The sequence below is a fragment of the Vicia villosa genome, linkage group LG7 (assembly GCF_029867415.1).
Source record: "Vicia villosa cultivar HV-30 ecotype Madison, WI linkage group LG7, Vvil1.0, whole genome shotgun sequence".
NCBI classification, from domain to species: domain Eukaryota; kingdom Viridiplantae; phylum Streptophyta; class Magnoliopsida; order Fabales; family Fabaceae; genus Vicia; species Vicia villosa.
In genome coordinates, this window is record NC_081186.1 from 68450516 (window position 1) to 68470790 (window position 20275).

General features: G+C 34.9%; 2 protein-coding genes across 6 annotated transcripts; one reads left to right on the plus strand and one right to left on the minus strand.

The window, feature by feature from the left end:
• The first annotated feature begins 10759 nt into the window (after positions 1 to 10759).
• Positions 10760 to 15363, plus strand: LOC131620686 (protein ENHANCED DISEASE RESISTANCE 4-like). 5 transcript variants are annotated; one of them, XM_058891828.1, is made up of 4 exons: positions 10760 to 11176; positions 11633 to 11766; positions 11888 to 12149; positions 12491 to 15363. In XM_058891828.1, exons 3-4 carry the CDS (start codon positions 12029 to 12031, stop codon positions 15148 to 15150), a joined length of 2781 nt encoding a protein of 926 aa, XP_058747811.1. In that variant the 5' UTR covers positions 10760 to 11176; positions 11633 to 11766; positions 11888 to 12028; the 3' UTR covers positions 15151 to 15363. The 5 variants fall into 5 exon arrangements, with proteins under 5 accessions (XP_058747811.1, XP_058747810.1, XP_058747813.1 ...); XM_058891827.1 differs by having other exon boundaries at positions 10760 to 11113; XM_058891830.1 differs by lacking the exon at positions 11633 to 11766.
• Positions 15364 to 15491: 128 nt separating this feature from the next.
• On the minus strand, positions 15492 to 18946 carry LOC131620687 (uncharacterized aarF domain-containing protein kinase At5g05200, chloroplastic). The gene is made up of 10 exons (XM_058891831.1): positions 18653 to 18946; positions 18384 to 18526; positions 17861 to 17974; positions 17470 to 17658; positions 17235 to 17390; positions 16816 to 17081; positions 16628 to 16725; positions 16129 to 16307; positions 15871 to 15987; positions 15492 to 15785 (listed from the first exon to the last, which is right to left on the minus strand). The coding sequence occupies exons 1-10, from the start codon at positions 18819 to 18821 to the stop codon at positions 15612 to 15614; spliced, it is 1605 nt and encodes a 534-aa protein (XP_058747814.1). The 5' UTR covers positions 18822 to 18946; the 3' UTR covers positions 15492 to 15611.
• Positions 18947 to 20275: the final 1329 nt, after the last annotated feature.

Consider the following 20275-nt stretch of genomic DNA (forward strand, 5'->3'; position numbering starts at 1 on the left):
CCTCCTTCATATTAAGGGGCACGTCTCTCAAAATTTCTGATAATCGGGGAGTCACACTAGTATCATACAAGAAGCATTGTTGCATAATTGATCTTCCCACGCCTGTACTATTTACATCCCGCAGTGTGGGATAAGCATACATGCATAATTCTCATTTATTTTGAGAATCTCATTACATGACACATGCATCATGGCATTGCATAAAACTAACGCTGCCTTTTCAGGTCACTTCATATTCAAAAGGATGTTATCATCCAATTACAGTGCAAATACGATCGTATCAACGATTCAATCTTAACAGATACAATTCTTATACCTCATTCCAAGTCTTTCTTCAAAGACAACCCAGAAGCAATCAAAGAATTTCTTACCTCTCCAGGTAGTCTTGTCCAAGACAATTATCCTAATCTTTCCAAGTAGTCTTGTTTAAGACATATCCTAACCTTTCTAGGTAGTTTTGTTTAAAATATTTCATAGCCTTTATAGGAACCTTTCTAGGCAGTTTTGTTTAAAACATTCCACGACCTTTATAGGAACCTTTCTAGGTAGTTTTGTTTAAAATGCTTCGTATCCTTTATAGGAACCTTTCCAGGTAGTTTTGTTTAAAACGTCCCACGACCTTTATAGGAACCTTTCTAGGCAGTTTTGTTTAAAACGTTTCATGTCCTTTATAGGAACCTTTCTAGGTAGTTTTGTTTAAAACGTCTTATGTCCTTTATAGGAACCTTTCTAGGTAGTTTTGTTTAAAACGTCTTATGTCCTTTATAGGAACCTTTCTAGGTAGTTTTTTTTAAAACGTTTCATGTCCTTTATAGGAACCTTTATAGGTAGTTTTGTTTAAAACATATCATGCCCTTTATAGGAATCTTTCTAGATAGTTTTGTTTAAAACATATCGTGTCCTTTATAGGAATCTTTCTAGATAGTTTTGTTTAAAACGTATCGTTCCCTTTATAGGAACCTCTCTAGGTAAGTCTTGTTTAAGATATCCCGTATCGTATCATTCCCGAGAACCTTTCTAGGATAGTCTTGTTTAAGACGTACCATAACCTGTCCAGGCAGTCCTGTTTAGGACGTTTCATATCTTTTTAGGAGCCTTTCTAGGTGAGTCTTATTTAAGCCATATCATGCCTTTCTAGGTAGCCTTCTAAAAGTGTTTATCCAATCTTTTCTAAGACATACCTAATTCTTGTAAAGAACTCCGTGGTTAGTCTTCTCCAAGACATTCTTCCTAAGCTTTGTTCAAAGCCTAAGCTTCTTCGCATCAACTTTCGATATACCCTATTCAGGAACCTCTTCAGGTAGTCTTATGTAAGACATTATTTCCTCTCTCCTCAGATACAATCAAATGATCCAGGTCTGAAAAGCATACGCTTTAGACAAGTACCCTTCCGGGCAAATAGATGGCATCTATAAGCCCATCTCCCGCGGAACTCCTTCCCTACGCAAGCAAATTTCAGGGCATTTCAGTGTCCAATCATCTTCTACCTCTTCAGGTTCAAGAAGATTGAACAGGGGCAGCTGTCATACCCCAAAATTTGCCCTCCATATTCCATTTACAATGATTCAAAGTTCAAGGTTCAGTTTCAAAGATTACTCACTCAAAAGTCCAGATGATCCAGAGGTCAACTACAATCAAAGCATGATTCAAACCTATGATCATTGGTCAAACATCAAGTATAGAGGTGCATAACCATCATTTGATCAAAGATTGATCATGATTCCATTAATAGAAACTCAGAGATGAACAAATACAAAAAGGTTCAAATTAGGGTTTCCTAGGAGAAAGTCAACCCAACTTTGACTAGGCATAACTTTCACATGGAATATCAAAAATGCCCCACTCAGAGCCTATTTTGAAGGAAATTGGATTCCCTACAACTTTGTCTCTCACAAGCCAGGGCTAGAAATGATTCATTTGAGAGATACAGTGCAAAAGATTACAGGTCATTTTCAGGCATCCTTCAAAAGCAGTTTTTTGTCAGAGAGGATATGATCAAGATAAAAGCTCCATTTGAAAAATATGTTCCAAAGTGGCTTGTAGAGGACACTTTGAGGTTTCCAAAAAGTATTAGAACTCCCTCATAGCTTAAAAATTGAGTGAGATATGCTTGATCAAAGTTGGGTGATTTTGGAGGACCAAATGTGAAAAAAGAAGGTTCAAATTGAGAAATTTTGCAAATGGGCCTATGGTTTTATGATACAAACTTGGTCCACAAGCCATTAGCATGCCCAAAATCATTTGCCACGAAAATTAGCATTATATTTGATTTAATATGATTTTTTTATTTCATTTTAATGATTTAATTAAGATTAAAAATCAAATATTTTGTTAGGAAATATATTTTGTTGATTTCCAATCAACATTTATGATCAAATATATCTCAATTTTCGTGGCAAACCAATTGGGAAGAGATTGATACAAGTTTGGCCAAAATAGCAAGTTCTCATGGGAGAATAAAATCAAAGTTTCACAAATATGGCAAGATTGGATGCAAAGGCTTTGGGCTCTTTTTGTTGACCTAATTTTGTTCCCTATAAGTAGTAAACACAGGCCAATGGAATAGGGGTCGGAATTCTAATCAGAGGCATAAGCATAAGAACAAAAAAATTGTCAAGAAACTCAAGATCAGTTTTGGAGAATTGGAGGGTTTCAACGAGATTCAAGGTGTGCAAAAGTTCCCTCGAGGCATTCTGAAGCTACCTGGATAATTACTCTGCTTCAGCACCCCCAGATTAATCTCCTCCGAGCCAAGGTATGTCGTTTTAAACTTTGAACCGATTAGCATAATTCATGCATCTTTAGGTGAATTTGATGGTATGTCATGCTTTGTTTCAACACTATGAATGTTTCTGGATCTTTAATTTGATTTCTGGGCACTTTCGACATGGTTTGCCATTGTTGACCGATCTAGGGTTTATAGGTTTGAATTTGGGGTTTTACGTTTTAGATGAAATTAGGGATAATTAAGGGCACTGTTAGAATCGGGGGGTCTGTACGAAGAGATCCCCATGATCGCGAAGGATTTGTATTGCTTGCAGGTGATTTTTGTGTCGCAGGTTCAAATTGCTACAAAGCGAATTAGTAGCAATTTCGTAGCAAATTCTATCAGAAAAATTGCAGGTCTTGTGAGGAAGATGATGGCGTATCATCATCTTGTTGGTCCGTTTGAAAACTGGCGCGTGTTTTCATTGTGTCCTGGGATTTTCCCATATTATGTATTAGACGCGTGTGTCAAACGACTAAAGCGTTTGGTTGGGTTGGTAAGAGTGAGTGCTAGCAAGGAAGAGGGTGTGGCTTCGAACCCCATCTCCCACATATATTTTTTTCTAAATTTCCAAACTCCTGATCCCACGCGCACATGTCCATAGGCCTCACCATACATCTTCCGAATCTGGCCATCCAATCACCAGCCACCTAGATCCAACGCACCTGGGACCTGATGTCTATAACATGAACCCTCAAAGCTGCCACACTGAACCTAAATCCTAATAACTTTAATAATTTTAATTATTTATTTTGTTTTAATTAAAATACCTTTTAATATATATTAATTGTATAATAATTATTTTTATAAATAAATTATTATGTGATATTTATATTAAAATGTCAATTCGTTGTTCGTTCCGATTAAATTAATTAATCGCTATGGTCAATGATAATTTTAATTAAAATTCAATTTAATTAAAATGCAATTCAATTATATTCGATTAAATGGTTGCAACTATCTTATTAGTTGTGATGATTAATCCTTTTTCTAACTTCAAATTTGTTATTCTTTTTAATCGAATTAATCGATTACGAGGGGTAATGATATAAATTAAACTACAAAATTATTAAAAAATATCATAATTCGTTATCAGTAATAATCAAATCAATTGATTAAAATTGGTAACGATACAACTTCAAATCTGTTAACTATGGCGATTGAATCTATTGATCGTTGCGGTTAATAGTGCTAAATCAAATCAGGGTTGTACGCCCAAATCATAAAACACTTCAAATCAAACTGTGGATTTTCATCCTCATTCAAAAAACTACGATAGGCAATTTCAAAACAATTTCAAAACAAATTCAAATACATTCAATTCTAATTCTAAGGCGTACAACCCTGTGCCCGAACTACGTTGACTCTAATTCTCCATAAGGAGATACGTAGGCACTTGGCAACAAGGCGAGTCCCCCTCTTCCAAACTCTAATCATGTTCAAATAATTAGCCTTTAACTCTTATTACTCTCTGTCACCTTTCTTTATAAGCCTTGCCATAAACCTTTATCTTTGAGATGTTAGCCTTTAGGAAAGGGTTGAGGGTGCCTAACACCTTCCCTCGACCTGAATATAGTTTCTTACCCTGATCTCTTAACTGCGCGAGGTTTCCTATTCGCCTTCAGAATAGGTGGCGACTCTAAGTCTTAATTTTTAAGGCAGGTTGCTACAAACAACAAAAAAGGGAAAACATTGGGATTTAAATTGAACCCGAATTTGACTTTGAGTAGCTCGATCCGGTCATAACTTGTTGTTCTTTTCATATTTAGACTCCTATTTATCTTCTCTACCTCATTCCATCATAATTTTACAATTTCGACAACTTTTTCGAAATCGAGTTCAAAAAGAATATGCACGAATTTGAGTTTTATGAGTGGTTTTTGGTAGGGATTATGATGGTAATGATGCTAATCAATGATTAAAATAGAATGGATGGCAATTGCTCAAGGTTTGAGGCTTGTTTGTGAAATTTTCAAAGTTTCTTCAAGGTGAAGAAACCTGAATTTAGGAGATGAATTTGATGCAAAATTTTGGCTGAGCTTAGAGGTGATTGTTGTTGTCGTTTGCTGTTGCGGATGGTTTGATTTATAGGCTTAGAAATTAGGTTAAAGGTTAGTCTAGGGATTATGTAAGATAGCACCAAGTATGACTCAAATGTGAATGAAATTTGGTAAAATTTGAAATAAATTTGAATTTGAGATGAAAATATATTATTTGCAATCTGAATTTTGGTGATACATTGTGCAATTTTGTTAGAGGTTAGATGATGTATGATAATGCATAGCAAGTGTGGTCAAATTTTGTCATCTAATGTCAACATATTGACTTTTTGTTGCCTTTTGCTTTATGATCCATGATGATGATCAAATAAGAATTGACTTGGATTTTTATTCTCAATGAATTAAATATTTTGGTCTAATATGCATATGATGCAAAATGAATAATGATGCATGAAATACTTTGGTTAATTCTATAACATCCTACTTTCCTCATTAAATAATTATAAAATAATTTATAAAAATATCAGAATACACGCAAGTAGGAATGTCACATTTCATAAAAACTCTCATGAAGTATCAAGTCACTTCATAATTATTGCTCAGCAATAAAATTAAATAACGGAAGTTCAAAATAATTTAATTCAATGGCTCCAAGGCCTTAACAAAAATAAACGTCACCAACTCGTGGTTTAACATAATCCAAAGAAAATAAAATATGTAACCAAATGAAGCAAATAAAATAACACAACTAAAAGTCTCATATTTCTCGTGTTACGTATCAGAGCGACTCCTAAGACTCGACCGGGCAACACAAGCTTCATGCTTTACTCAAGTAAATGAATTATCTGTACTTCCGAAGAAGCACAAACACAACAACAAAAAGGGGTGAGAATTTTATTCAAATAATTATTGGTGAAAATCACATGTTAAGGAGTAGTATTCACAAAACCACAAAACAATCACATATACAAATAATTAGTATAACAACATCTCGCATATTCACTATGTATAATTCATATTTTAATTATGTATGCAAAGTGACTTACACATCACGATGTTATACATGTGGTACCAACACAACCAATACAGTTCAATTATATGAACTTGACTCCCTTCGGAATCTGGATAAGTCTTAGGCGTTCCTCCGAGCTGCAACTTATCTCAACTCGACTCTACCCTAAGAGTCCGGATGAGACTAGGCATCCATCATGGATTCCCACCTAGGCTCATCTCCACATACTATGATATGAATGCATGCTACACCACAAACACAAACATTATGACATTATGCATACCACGATCCTCATTGATCACCCGTGAGTCACATACTCACTGTAATACTCCATACAAATTACTTCATCACACAAGAATATTATATAATTCAAGTTATCACAATTCACCATAGAATAATTGCAGATTTCATCAATTATATATCACAAGTTCATCACACATTCATACGAGGCAATTTCATATTCCATCCACATACTCGTCGTAGTTCGACAGTTATGGAAATACACGTAAACGTGTCGAAGAGTTGGAATTCTAACATGAAAATAATTTTAAATAAAAGTACGTTAAATCAACTTTCCAACGGTTTGAACATTCACAACTTAAGTTATGAATTTTTGAAGTTTAAAAATATTTATGGCCGACTCAGTGGAAACCCGTTTCCTCAAAACTGGAAACGGGTTTCCGCACTTCTAGTAGCCCAAAAACCCCAGTTTTCACTCAGGAAACGAGTTTCCTCAAAACTGGAAACTGATTTCTCCTTCACAGAGGCAATTTTCTGCATAATTTTAAATTACGAAACCAGTTCCCTTTCACCCAAAAACTCCAATTTTTCCAAATTAAACAGGAATTTCAGTTACGGTCTATTCCCTATCAACATACAATAATCTAACACACATTTACACATCAATTTAATCATTCCTCACATCATATACACATCAATTCAAAATACACCAAAAAGGAATAACATGAATTTGCAATACAACAACACACTCATCATACTCATGCAATCCAATTCAGAATTTCATCAATCGATTACACAAATATACATGCAATTTCAGAATTCAAATATAATTCCAAAATCCTAAGAGGGGAAGGAACCCTCACCATCCTCTCATGTTCAATCACTATTAAGAGAACCCATTCTCCCCTATTACCTTAATTTTGAGCTTTGAACCTTCAAGAATTATAGAATTCCTTAGTCCCCCTCTTGCCCTAGCTCATCTTCCTTCTCCCTGTTTCTCTTTTCACGTGTTCTCTATTTTCCTCAATCCCTTTTGATTTCTCCCTAATATATTTTCTTTTTCCTTAATTATAATAATAATATTAATAATAATAATAATAATATATTATTATTATTTTAAGCTTTTTATTTAAAATTAACCCATTAAGACTAAGTTCTCACACCCACCCTTACTACACACCCTTAATTATGCCAATATGATTCACAAACAAACTCACAATGACAAAATATTTGAATGGGGTGTTACAAATTCCATATTTATTTTTTGTTGACTTTTTGTGCCATGACTTGCATATGGAATATTGACTTTTAAGTTGACTCTTTTCACAAAGATAAAAAACAATGCAATGCTTAAGTGATTGAGCAATGATGCAAATGCCTTGATGTAAAAATGAAATGTCCTGAAAAAATTAGGGTACGACAGCTGCGCCTTTACCCAGGGGGTATGAATGACGATAGTCTTTATATAATCATGGTGAAAGATAATTAAATACAAAGGACCCAAATTTTTTCTTTAGAATGTAAATGCAATGAGTTTGGGTGAATGCCTTATCTGGGGTATGGAATATGCAATGTAGATTCATTGTGGATAACTGAGGTAATTTGTGAAGAACGTCCATTGAGGAGGATTTTCCGAGACAATTTACTGGGAGAATATTCCTTGGGGATGCTTTTTTTAGAAAAGGGTGAGTTATGTATTCTCGCTAAACTAACCAAGTGACATTTGGCAATATTTGTAACAAAATGGTGAAATCTAGATTCACTCATAACAAAATGGTGCATTACGAAATTCCTCATAACAACCTGGTGAGTTATAGATTCTCACAAATGAACTAAGTGAATTTGGCAATCCTTGTAACAAAATGATAAGTTTTGGCTTCTCACAGAATGAAAAGGTAGGTTCTGGCTTCTCACAGAATAAAATGGTGGGTTATGGCTTCTCACAGAACAAGATGATGGGTTCTGGATTCTCACTAAACAAAAGGTAGGTTATGGATTCTCACATAACAAAATGATGGGTTCTGGATTCTTGCATAATGAAAAGGTTGGTTCTGGCTTCTCACAGAACGAAATGGTAGATTTTGGCTTCTCACATAACTAAATGGTAGGTTATAGTATGCTCTTGAAATGATATATGGAGTCTCTCCAAGTATATAACAAGAGGAGATGAACATACGAGGCGAAGAAGATGAATATGTTATTCATCAATGTTTTTCAAAACTTAGAGTTTCTAGAAACTATATGGAAACATTTTTCGTTAAACAATATATAAGAATTAAGAATTGGAGACATAATCCAATTCTTAAATTAAAATATGGGAATGTTTGTAAATCTCAGGAAAAATCAAAAGGAGGAAATCATAGAGAAATTGAACAAAGTAGTTCAATTACTTAAAGATGAAGGTACAAGCTCAAACATTGAAGAATCATCACTTCATCAAACAACTCTCATGGCTTGCTTTGAAAGAACATACTCAATAGTTGAACGATCTTCGAAAGATTCAACTTTGAATGAAGGGACCTCATTTATAAGAGGTTGTGCATAAGAAGTATAGTCAAATGGAATATTCAAAAGAAGAATATAAGACTAAGCACTTAAAGATGAATCATCCCTGGGGAGAACTTGAAAAGAATCCTCTTCAAACAAAGAAGATGAAGTCTACTTAAAGGTATTCTACGAGGAAGATGATTATGAGGTAACCAAACCATCCTATAAGCAATTATTTAAAATTAGTGCTAAGTTGGTCGAAGAAAATGATAAACATAAAAAGTGCAACTTATACCTTAAGTAGTATTTAGGGTTTCTTGAAGAAAGCAATAAATTAATTTAATTAGAAATAAATAATATTAGAAACACAAGAGAAACACGTGAGAATTATGTCTCTTTGAAAATGGAAGTAAATGACTTGCATGAAATCCTAGGTAAATTTATCAAAGGGAAAGAAAACCTTGATTTGATCCTATCTACTCAAAAGACAATCCTTAATAAAAATGGATTAGGATTAAAAAAAATAGAAAACCTAGTAAAATTTTAGATTGTATGAAAAACAATTGTCCAGTTTATAAATACACGCATTATGAGAGATTTGACCATTTATAGCCTTTCTAGACCCAAGAAAATCTCGGTACCAAAGGTGAAACCTTAATGTGTTTTACAGGTATGCTTTGTAGCTCGATATCTTGGCTAATATAAAATAAAGTTGTATAAAAAAATTTATATACTCATCAGTATATAATATTTTAAGCCTTAATCCTAGAATGTACTCATCAGTATACAATATTTCAAGTGCTTTTGAGGGTATCTCAATATTTATGTTCCGTAATGATCAGTTAAACTTCATTATAGATTGAATGGATATGTATGTGATGGACTTACCCATCTCGTCATTTTGAACCAACTCTCGCATCAAATTATACATAGAGAAAGACAATCCATGTGTTTTGGTATTCCCTTTAAGGGAACTTTTATCAATGCCTTTTGATGATATAGTTAGTACACTATTTTAAGGTTGAAATGATCAGAAAACTCTGATTAATTCTTTAAAATAATGAATTTAATTTTGCTCATATCGATAAATTATGTTTACTAACCAAAAAGATGAGTTTTTAAGTATTTCATAGAAAGGAGGTGCAAATAAAGCTGAATAGGGATGCATAAAAGCAATAAAATCCAACACAATGCCCAAAATGCACCAGGGAGGCTGACTGACGTAAGTCCAATCGATTGACACCTTATGGAAATCGATTGGAGGAGTTTGGCGTGCATATTTTGAGATTAAATCCAAGCTAAACGTAATCTCCAAGGCAATCAAATCCTAGCATTGATGATAAAGGCTTAGTATCCTAAAAGATCTGATTATCTAATCTATTAAAGCCAATGGTCAATCGATTGATACACTTAATTTGGAATGATTTGAATCTGATTTTCAATCAACACAATTTCCATTGATTTTTTTCCCGTAAATACACGATCAAATCGTCAAGAGGCGCATTATAAATAGGTATGCCCCTCTCACTCTTTTTGCATCTCAAAATTTCATCTCTTCTAACATCTTTCTTATGTGAGCTCTCTTTATCTTGCCGTATGTATCATCATGGCCTCCTCAAAGAGTCGGAAATCTTGAGATGTCCCAAAAGGGATGTTTTTACTATTGGGTGATCGATCACTTTGTGCATCTTTGACCGCTTGATCTGATTATCATAACTTTATTTAGGAGTTTAGAAGAAAACGGAGGGAAGAACTTCGAGAAAATAAACAGAAAGATTTAATGAAAAGAATTGAAGGATTTTTGGTTGGAAAGTTTTTGGAGGATTTTTTTTTGTTCATAATACAAAATTCCCCTGATTTGAAAAAATTTAAAATTTATACTATAAGAGAATTTTAAAAGAGTTACATAAATTTTTTAAATATACTTCATATTGTTATAATTTTAAAATATTAAAATATAATTATGATAAATATTTATTTGTCGTTCTATACAAAAGCACGGTTTTAAAAAATACCAAAAGTTTATCTAGATTTTCAAACAAAATCTTTTTAAAAAATTCATTATTTTAAAAAAATTAATACTAATCTATATGAAAGGAGTAGGTTTAACTTGTTTTTTTATTAATAATTTAAGAAAACAAAATAACAATAATGTTTGAACAAGTAAAGTAATAAAAGTCAAATGGTAAGGAACTACGGAAACCACGTCAACATTGAGTAGGTTGCGCTTTTAATGGAGAAAAGTACCGACGCTGAAACCGTTGTTTGTACACTTGTTTCTTTGTTCCTTCAATTCCACCACTTTATTACCCTTTTCCCATTACCTCCTAAAACCAAACAGAGAAAAAAAACACAAAGATATACTCGATTAAGATAGAGAAGAGGACAGTGGAACATGAGAATGAGATAGATAGAATTGATGTTGAAGAAAGAAACACAAGATCTATTTTCTTATTGTTTGTCAGAGTTGACCAAAACCACTTCGTACATAAAAACAAACAAGAAAGTACTATGAAGATGTGTCTGTCCCTCTCTTCTTAACCTTTGTTTGCGGCCAAGAAAAGAAAAGATTTCTCATTTTGTTTCAACTCCACTTTCTCTCACCAGGTTCCTTAATTCTCTTCTCTCTCTTTCTCTCTCCTTCTTATCAGATCTTACATGTGAATTAAGGTAGTTGTTCATGTGAATGTCTTCTTCTTTTCTTGTAAAAAAAATCTTTTTTTTTTTGTAAATGAAGAATTTTTTTTCATTTTTCTTTGTGGGTTTTGCATGTTTTTTCTTTTGAAGGTGTTTTCACTTGATGGGTATGAATTTATTTTGTTGGGGACCTAATGTTTTTATATAGTTCTTAAATGGAACTACCATAGTAGAGCATGTGGTTGATGAGTTTTGAGAATTATAGATTTGTTTCTAAAATTGGAAGATCTTCCTTTTGAAGAGTGTTTCCTGTTTTAGAAAGTTTAATTCACTAGTTTGTAGTATGTCTTTTCTTAGCAGTGGCACCTGAATTTTACTAAATTAAGGTTTTTATCATCTAGTTGTGTTGATTTCATGCATCTTGCACTAGCAAGGTTTTAAATATCAGAAGCTGTTGCATAAAGGCTTTCGTGATTTTGGTCTGTACAGGTGTTGTGACAGTGATTACGGTCGTGGCAGTGTGAATTAATCTTAATCACAGTTTATTCTTTATTATAAAAACGGTGAATAACTTTATGTGCATCGGCATCTTCCAATACCGTTTTGTCGCGATTGTTTTCGTGGTATCAGACCGTTTTTTAAAACTTTGTCTTGTAGTTTCATTTCCTTGAATGTCATACTCTTTTCGATAAAGATAATTGTTTTCATGATTTTAAGTTAAAACTTCGGTCTTAACTTATGCAGGCAGTGAAAGCTTGGGAGAGCTTTTGTTTCTTTTTCTTTTCGAGATAGGAGATTTTATGGATGAAATAGGAATTTCGGTTTGAGATCTTTCGGGCAAAGTCCAGTCTTTGAACTACCAATAGTTGCAAAACTGGGGTAAGAATGTCTACTGAGTCAGTTCCCAAACCTCGATTCGTATTGTGTCCTAAATGCTGGCAGCTTCTTCAAGAGGCTCCGAATTTGGATTTGTACAAGTGTGGTGGGTGTGGCACGACTCTTCAAGGTTAAAAATCTCATTAATATGTTCTTACTTTTAAAGAAGTGCTGTCAAATAGCAGCTATAGTGCTATAGCATAGGGGAATTTTAACAACCCGCCATTGTTCAATGATGCGCGGTTTGGTACAAACTGTTGTCAAATAGCGACTATACCACTATAACGTAGCGGAATTTGAACAAACCGCTATTTTCTACCATCTGCGGTTGAAAACACTGTTTTCAAGTTTCGTTCTCTTTAGAAACTTGAAATCTTTTACTTACAAAATGAGGATAGTGATTCTATACATAAACCTCTTATAGTTTTTAATATTTGTTACTGGAATAACTTCTTTGTGCTCTCGATGCAGCTAAGAAAAGAAAAAGTAAAGCTGCGAACTCAGAATCCAGCTCAAATGAGACTGATGCAGCTCCTGGAAATGCGTCGGATCTTAGTCCTCGAGAGAATGTTTTGAGGGAAAAAGCAACCAGCTGTTCCTCTGCGGATTGTTCTTCTGAGCGAAATGAAGGAAGGGATCAAATCGAAAATGGCGAGTGCAATGGAGAAAACCTGGTTACTACTCGAGAGAATGGTTTAAGGGAAACAACTTTTTCTTTACCGGGAGAATGTTCTTCGGAGGGAAATACTGAAAGGGGTCAAATTGAAAATGGCGATTACAATGAAGAGCAACCAGTTATCTCTCAGGAGAATGGTTTGAGGGAAAAAGAAACTGGCCCTTCCTCAGGTGAATGTTCATCGGATGGAAATAGAGAAAGAGATGGAAATAGTGAAAGGGGTCAAATTGAAAACGGTGAATGTGATGAAGAGCAGCTTGGACCGTTGAATTTATCAGATGAAGAACCAGAAAACGCGATGGATATCAATAAGTTATCAGATATCAGAAGGCGTGCAGTGTCCAACGAAGGTTGTTCGAATGAGCTTCCACAATGTGATATTGAGGCCCCAGCCGAATCGATGGCAGACAATTCAGTAGAAAAGGTAAATGAGACTAACTTAAAACTAGAAGAAGAGCAAAGTAATGGAAGCATGCCATTAGAAGGAGCAGGAAATCGGTTAGTTAGTGCATTGGAAAGAGAAGATGCAAGCGATGAAATATCAGATCTAGTAGAGGTGAAGTCTGAAGCAGACATCAGTGAAAGTGATTTAGAAGTGGCGGGAGAGTTCAATAATGGAAACTTGTCACAAGAAGGAGCAGACCAGAAGTCAATTTTTAGATCTGATGGACAGTGTGTCAATAATGAGAAACTGGCTCTAGTTGGTGAAAGCCTAGCAAAAGATGTTGACGAGACCGATAAGGAAGACTCGAAAGAATTACAAAGAACAGAAGTGGACACTGGTGGAAATGCATTTACAGCCAAAAAGTTGAGTACTGAGTACATTGAGTCTGAAAAAAGAAGCATTTTATGTGTTTCTCCTCGAGAACTTAAAGTAGGTACATCTGATAATCATGCATCTTCTCCTGAAAATATCCGCCATAGCTTTGACCGTGTAATGTCTGCAGATACGTTTGACGATACAGAAGTCAATAATCTCGGTTTGAAGATTAGTGGTTCACCGGGAGATTTGACTAAATCTCCAACCACAAGAAGTTCTCATGCTTATGATGGTAGTGTTTCTTCTAATGACGGGACGAACGAGCGGTCCCTCGGTCAAAATTTATATTCTTTTGAGGGAGGTTCCAGAAAGGGAAAAAGTGTTGTTGTTAATAGCATGGTATATGAAGACGTTCAAACGCAATATCAAAATGAGGTGCTGGAGACGATAAGACATGATCATGCACATCGGATGAGAACAAAACAAGACGAGTTTCCGTTCAAAATGCCTCTCCATGGAAATTTTTCCCAATCTGGCTACGAAAGTGGTAGTCCATCGAATCAAATATACGACGAGCTCTACCTCAGTTCAAGCTATGTTTCACCTGACTCTGTTGAGGACCCTGATCAGGAGAAGATGAAACTGTTGAGAATGGTTTATAAACTGCAGGATCAGCTCAACAGAACCAGGGAAACATATGAAAGACCATCCGTGGTAAGTCGTAATTCTTCACTCCAAAGCCACGATTTTAATGAAGGAAGATTTTATCATGGTTTAGATTACCCTAGTGTGGATGCAAATTCAAGCTACAATCATGGGATCAACATGCACCAAAGGCGGCATAACTTTTCAGGAATACCGCCGGGCAATGCACACTATGTTGATCATCCTAGTTTCAATTGCTATCCTCAAGAACAGCAACGCTTCGGAAATTTTCCTTCGCATTTTCCTTACCAGCGTGAAGATCTTTATAGGCCCCATCCGGCACATAGCCGCGTCTTATCTCAGCATTCTTATCCTTCAAGTCCACAACGGTTAATGACCAGACATGTACATGGCCGTGAAACAAAATCTTGTGATCAGAGATACAGGGCTCCCGAGATGAACTATACAAGGGAAAAACCAAACGTTACGAAGAGACATTACAGGCCAGTAGCAGGTGGAGCGCCGTTTATCACTTGTCTTAAATGCTTAAATCTTCTGCAACTTCCTGCAGATTTTCTTCTCTTCAAAAGAGTATGTCATAAGCTCAAATGTGGTGCATGTCAAGAGGTGCTTAAATTTTCTATACAGAATAGAACTCATATAGTTTCTTATGCTCCAAACACTATTGACCCTGTATCATATTCCGATGATTATGGCCGTTCTGTAAGTAAAAGCCACTCCTCAGAAGGAGATCCTGTTTCTGTAGCACCATTTCATCACTCGCACAGTGGTGCACACGGTAATCCAAGAGTCTCTCCCACTACCGTTGAAGCTATAACCGGGAATGAGAAGGAGAAAAGCATCGATTCAAGAGGACCTAGCACAAGTAAGACTACATCCATTAAGTCATCAGAAATAGAGGAACCACAGTCACAGCCAAAAGCTTCGGCACTTCATCAACTCATGGGTTATTCCTCTCCAAGTCTAGTGATAAGAGGTGATTCGTCCTCTGCTGAAGGAAAAAAGGCCATGCTCAGTGGAGAACATTAATCTCCAACAGAGCTGAAAATTGAATTTGTTGAATCTAACTTGAAGCTGGGAATGCAAGAAAAGAATTCTTTATTCAAATTTGAGATATAGTGATGAAGCATCGCTACAATGATGTATTTTTTTTTTTTTAACTATATGGTGTTTTGAACAAGGGTAATAGGAGTGACTTCTTGCTCATTATAGAGTGTTTTGTTATTCAACTTTCTTACTGTTTTCGAAACATATATCGAAAATATAATACTTGTATAAATGTGATTCTGGTGTATATGGATGTAACTATTTGTGTTTATTTTTTAAAACTTCGTTAATTGAAAATTTATTGTATCCCGAATGATTCAAGCTTACTACAACAATGGCTTATTTCATTTATATATACAAAAGTAACAACAATACAGATAAAATCTTTTGAGCTAAAATAAGGTACATCTATATTTCTTATATTCTTATATACTGATTTATTATTAAATTTCTCTATAGTTGCTTCTTCTGTTGGAGGCAATAGAAATCCTCTGATCCTGAAGCATGTTCAAATTGGGAGCCAACAACCGCGTGTAACGATCAAAATACAAGAGCTGCTTCAAGAGAAGCGCAAATTCTCGAGGAAACTTCAATCCATAAGACTCGCTAACCCGAACCTGTGGAGTACAAAGACGGCTTAAGTACTACATAATAGCTAGCCTTCATCAAACAATCCAGTTAGCACAATTCAAAATATCTTACCACATCAAGAAATAGTGCATTCATCTGCCTCTCGTCAACAACTACATTAGCAGAGATAGCAGCTGGATTTCTGGCTGTTCCACTTCTAGCTGCTACAACGACTTCAGTGTCCAACTCCTGCACTTGAATAGCAGGCACAAATGCAGAATGTAAAAATGCTCCCCAAATTAGCAGACATGTAAACATTAACCTACATAATCGCTGTCCTGTCACACATATAACTATCAAGTGAGTTTATGTGTGATACAGTAAACTTGCCTTAATTGATGAGAACACTTTCTCCAAATCTCTGGAAAAGGCATTAGCATTAACATCGTTGCTTGTAGCGCCCATTTGAATTAAGGAAGATGCCATTGAGTCATAATCTTCAATCGCAATCGATCCTAAGAAGACTTCCATAGCAGCCCATGTTTTTGGAGATATACGACCAACAATTCCTGTAGATTGAATATTGTCTTTTAGAATATAGATATAGATTGTAAATGTACACAATATCTATATTTATACATGTATATGTATGTACAATACAAACATCAGAGTATTGTAAAATGCATGGTCATTTAGAAGAGAAAAGGCACAGTTGGTAAAAGAACAAATAAAATAACAATGATTAGAGTTTGCAATGATGATAAATTCCAAATAAAATGTAAAGACAACTCTGAAACCTTGGCAAGTTAACAGATGACTAAAGTAAGGCAAAACGATACAACACAAGTATAACCAACTGTAAACCACACATAAGGAAGAAAAAGCATACCAAAGTCGAGAAATCCAATGCGGCCATCACGTAGAAGCCACAGATTTCCAGCATGTACATCTGCATGAAAAGATTCACATGCAAGCAAACTTCCAAACCTGCAGCAATATTTTATGCCACAATACATTATCATGTTAAAAGACAAAGGCACGTAGACGTAAACTGCAAAGAGAAATTTGGAGTCATACCACACATTTAGAGCAGTTATAACACTTGTCTCTGGGCTAGTAACTAATGAACTAATGGAGTCTAGGTCAGTAAGAGGAACTCCATATAGTCTCTGCATGGTTAAAACTTGCTTTGTACTACAGTTTTTATACACTTTTGGAGCTGTTGCTTGTCCAGTGAGTCCCGTTGCTTCTAAATATCTTCTGAAAGCCTCAATATTTGCAGCCTCCTTGTAAAAGTCAACCTCTTCAAGCATAGACTCCCGTATGTCCTTTACAATACCAACCTACTAAACGAAACACATGTTACAAGAAATGAATGTAACATAGTTAAAAATTTCACTGGCGGTGAAAAAATGCCATAAAAGAAGCATTATTTTCGTATTATATTTGTAGCAAGAGTATTCATGTAGAAGTAAGTGTGTCCATATTTCTTTTACCAGTGATGTCCGACTTATTTCAGGATTCAAGAACTCCAATATCCGAGCAACAACATAAACAAAATTAAGATCCGCCACTAGTATGTCCTCGATTCCTGGTTTTAAGACCTTTATAACCACGTCCTCCTGTGAGCCTTTTAGCCTTGCACCATGAACCTATATGTAATACAACAATGGCATTAACACTGTAAGTTTAATAAAATGTTACTGAAAGAGAAAGGTGTACACACTATACCTGTGCTATAGACGCAGAAGCAAGGGGTGTTGGGTCGACATATTCGTAAACACTTTCTATTGGTCTTCCTAGTTCCTTGCGCAAGATTGATTGAATTACTTCAAAAGAAACTGGAGGAGCTCTATCAAAACAGTTCTGGAATTCTTGTACATACTCAGCTGGAAACAGTGTTGGTGCAGACGCTATGAACTACAAGACAGAAACCAAAGATAACCATTGGTACAGAGGCTCCAGCAATAAAGTTCTATTATATATTAAACTTTAACTCTTAGGATTAGTTTCCACATTTCTTTATATTTCATAATTTGATTCCTCAATAAATTACGATTAGAAGTCTAGTATTAGTCTCAATGATGGTTGGTGAGGAGGAAGTAATGGTATTCACTTATACCTGTCCTAACTTGATGTAGGTTGCCCCGAGGCGTTCAAACAACCTCCTCAAATAAAAGGGGGACGGTAGACCAAGTTGAAATTCTGTTGGTAACCCAGCAGATGAATTTGTTGACTGCAAAAAAATGCAAGAATGCTAAACAATTCTGTCTTATGAAAAAACAAAAAAAACAAAAATTGAGAGAAAAGTAGAAGACACAAACTCCTATTCTAAAGGAATTAGGAACAGATGCAATTTTTATTTTCATCGACAAAAAAACAATGGTTAGCAATGTATACACCAGCAAGATATCTCAGACCTATACATTTTAAAAATAGTCCTTCCTTACCACAAGCATTGTCAATTGTGGAAAATAGCTAGTTGTTTGAATTCCGCTAAACAATAGTATTATACTAGCTTCTATTTAACAACATTTTGCACTAAATAGCGTATCACGGAACAATAACCGTTTGTTCAAATCCGGCTACGTTCGTTATAGCTGCTATTTAACAACACTACATGCCATACCAACATGTTAGTTTACCTTTGACGCATCAGTTAACCACTCTTGACCAACCCCAAGGAAAGCTTGAACACCTTGAACCAACCTAAGAGCACCCCTAGGACCCGTCTCTACAGATGTCTGAACAATGTCCTCCACAAGCTTGGGCAGCTTCTCAATACTATCTGCCATAACAAACCACACAAATTACATCCATTTCAGCACAAAAACCCAAACTATTCCACAGCCACAGAGTAATTAATCTAAGAGCAATTCATTGTGAGCGAGTAGAGGGAATTGAAAGAAGAAACCTTGGAATCGACGAGATGAGAAAAGGTCCTGAGATTGAGCATAGCGAGCAAAGAGAGTGAATCTCTTGGACTTATTGAGGTTCACGAAGGAAGGAGATGCCAATGGTGAACGGAGACGGTGGTGATGAATTAGCGGTAGAGCGCCAGTTCTGAACCCCGAAACCGCCATGGACGATGGAGGTTAGTTGAGAGAAGAGAGAAGAGAGAAGAGGAGTAACAACGTGGAGATTGTTTTGGTTTATGGGTATGATGTTTTCTTCTTCTCCATCAATTTCGATTCCGGTTGCAAAATAAGTCTCCACCATAAATATTGTATTAGTTTAATTAATACGTAAATATTAAATTATAGAGTTTTAAAATATTTTTTTTAAAGGAAAAAATACACTATGACATGACGGATTTTATGACTTATAGGTGATGACTGCAAGTTAATAGTCGGTAGTTGATGACGGCAGTTTATAGTAGTTGATAACTAGTGGCTAATAAATTAATGTTGTGAGTTTATAGTAGCCCTTTGTTTACATAAATTCACTCACTTATTAAATTATGATATTAACTCCATTCCTATAAGTCATTTGTTATATACTATATTTGTTAACACTGTTTGAGATCACTTTGAGGTTTTGGATAATCTTCACTTTGCTTGCCTTCTTCGGATATTTTCACAAACCATAAAACTTAGGTTTGCTTTGCTTTTTTTGGATGATCAAATTCATAAAACCATAACATCTAGGTTTTCATTTTTAACCGTTTAAGTGTTGTGCTTGATTCATCATTAGTTGTCCTTAGTTGTCATCATTAAAGTTGATGTCTTGTTTAAAGGTTTGTTACCTGGAAAATAAGGTTCCACACTCTTTCCTTTTTGATGATGACAATAACACATCTCTCAAGGGAGGTGGTAAAGAAACAATATATATATATATATATATATATATATATATATATATATATATATATATATATATATATATATATATACATATATATATATATATATATATTTTGGAGTGATAAAACCTCCCCTAAGTTAGATAAAGAAATATCCTCCTCTGAGAGTATACTTCTCCCCCTTTATCAAAATCAAAAAGGTGGGTAAAGATGCATTATGAGAAATAAATAGGTAAAACAAGTGCATTTTAGACAATTATAAGAAAGGAACAACATCACAATTATACTATTACTGAAATTCAAGATTCTAAAAGGGAAATTTTACCGAATTGAAACTACAAAGAAATTTGAAAAATTACATGAAGAAAAATTGCAAAAAGAAAATTGGAAGTACAAAAAAGAAAGTACAATTAAGACAACTTTAATTCATCTCATCATCATCCTCATTAGAAGCCGCAGGAGAGATAAGATTTTTCCTATCAATTTTCTCGATGAGCATGTTAATTTTAGCATTTATTTTTCTTTGTTCATCACAAATTTCATTGTAGGGATTTGATGGTGGAGTGTTTCTTCTTTCCCTTGTCCTTCTAGGTTGTCGAGGGATGAATTCTTCGTCTTGAATTATATGGCCCATTTTACTTATGGCGGCATGTTCTATTTTTGTGTGTACATAGATGAGTTCCTCTTCTACAAAAGGATAGCTGGTGTAGTGTAGGATTTTTGTGATAAGTTCAT

Coding starts and splice junctions, on each gene's coding strand:
- LOC131620686 (XM_058891828.1), top strand. CDS start 12,029: ATGTCTACTGAGTCAGTTCCCAAACCTCGATTCGTATTGTGTCCTAAA. Junction 12,150..12,490: donor GTGTGGCACGACTCTTCAAG/GTTAAAAATCTC, acceptor CTCTCGATGCAG/CTAAGAAAAGAAAAAGTAAA.
- LOC131620687 (XM_058891831.1), bottom strand. CDS start 18,821: ATGGCGGTTTCGGGGTTCAGAACTGGCGCTCTACCGCTAATTCATCAC. Junction 17,391..17,469: donor CTTCTGCGTCTATAGCACAG/GTATAGTGTGTA, acceptor TATTACATATAG/GTTCATGGTGCAAGGCTAAA. Junction 16,726..16,815: donor ATAACTGCTCTAAATGTGTG/GTATGACTCCAA, acceptor ATATTGCTGCAG/GTTTGGAAGTTTGCTTGCAT.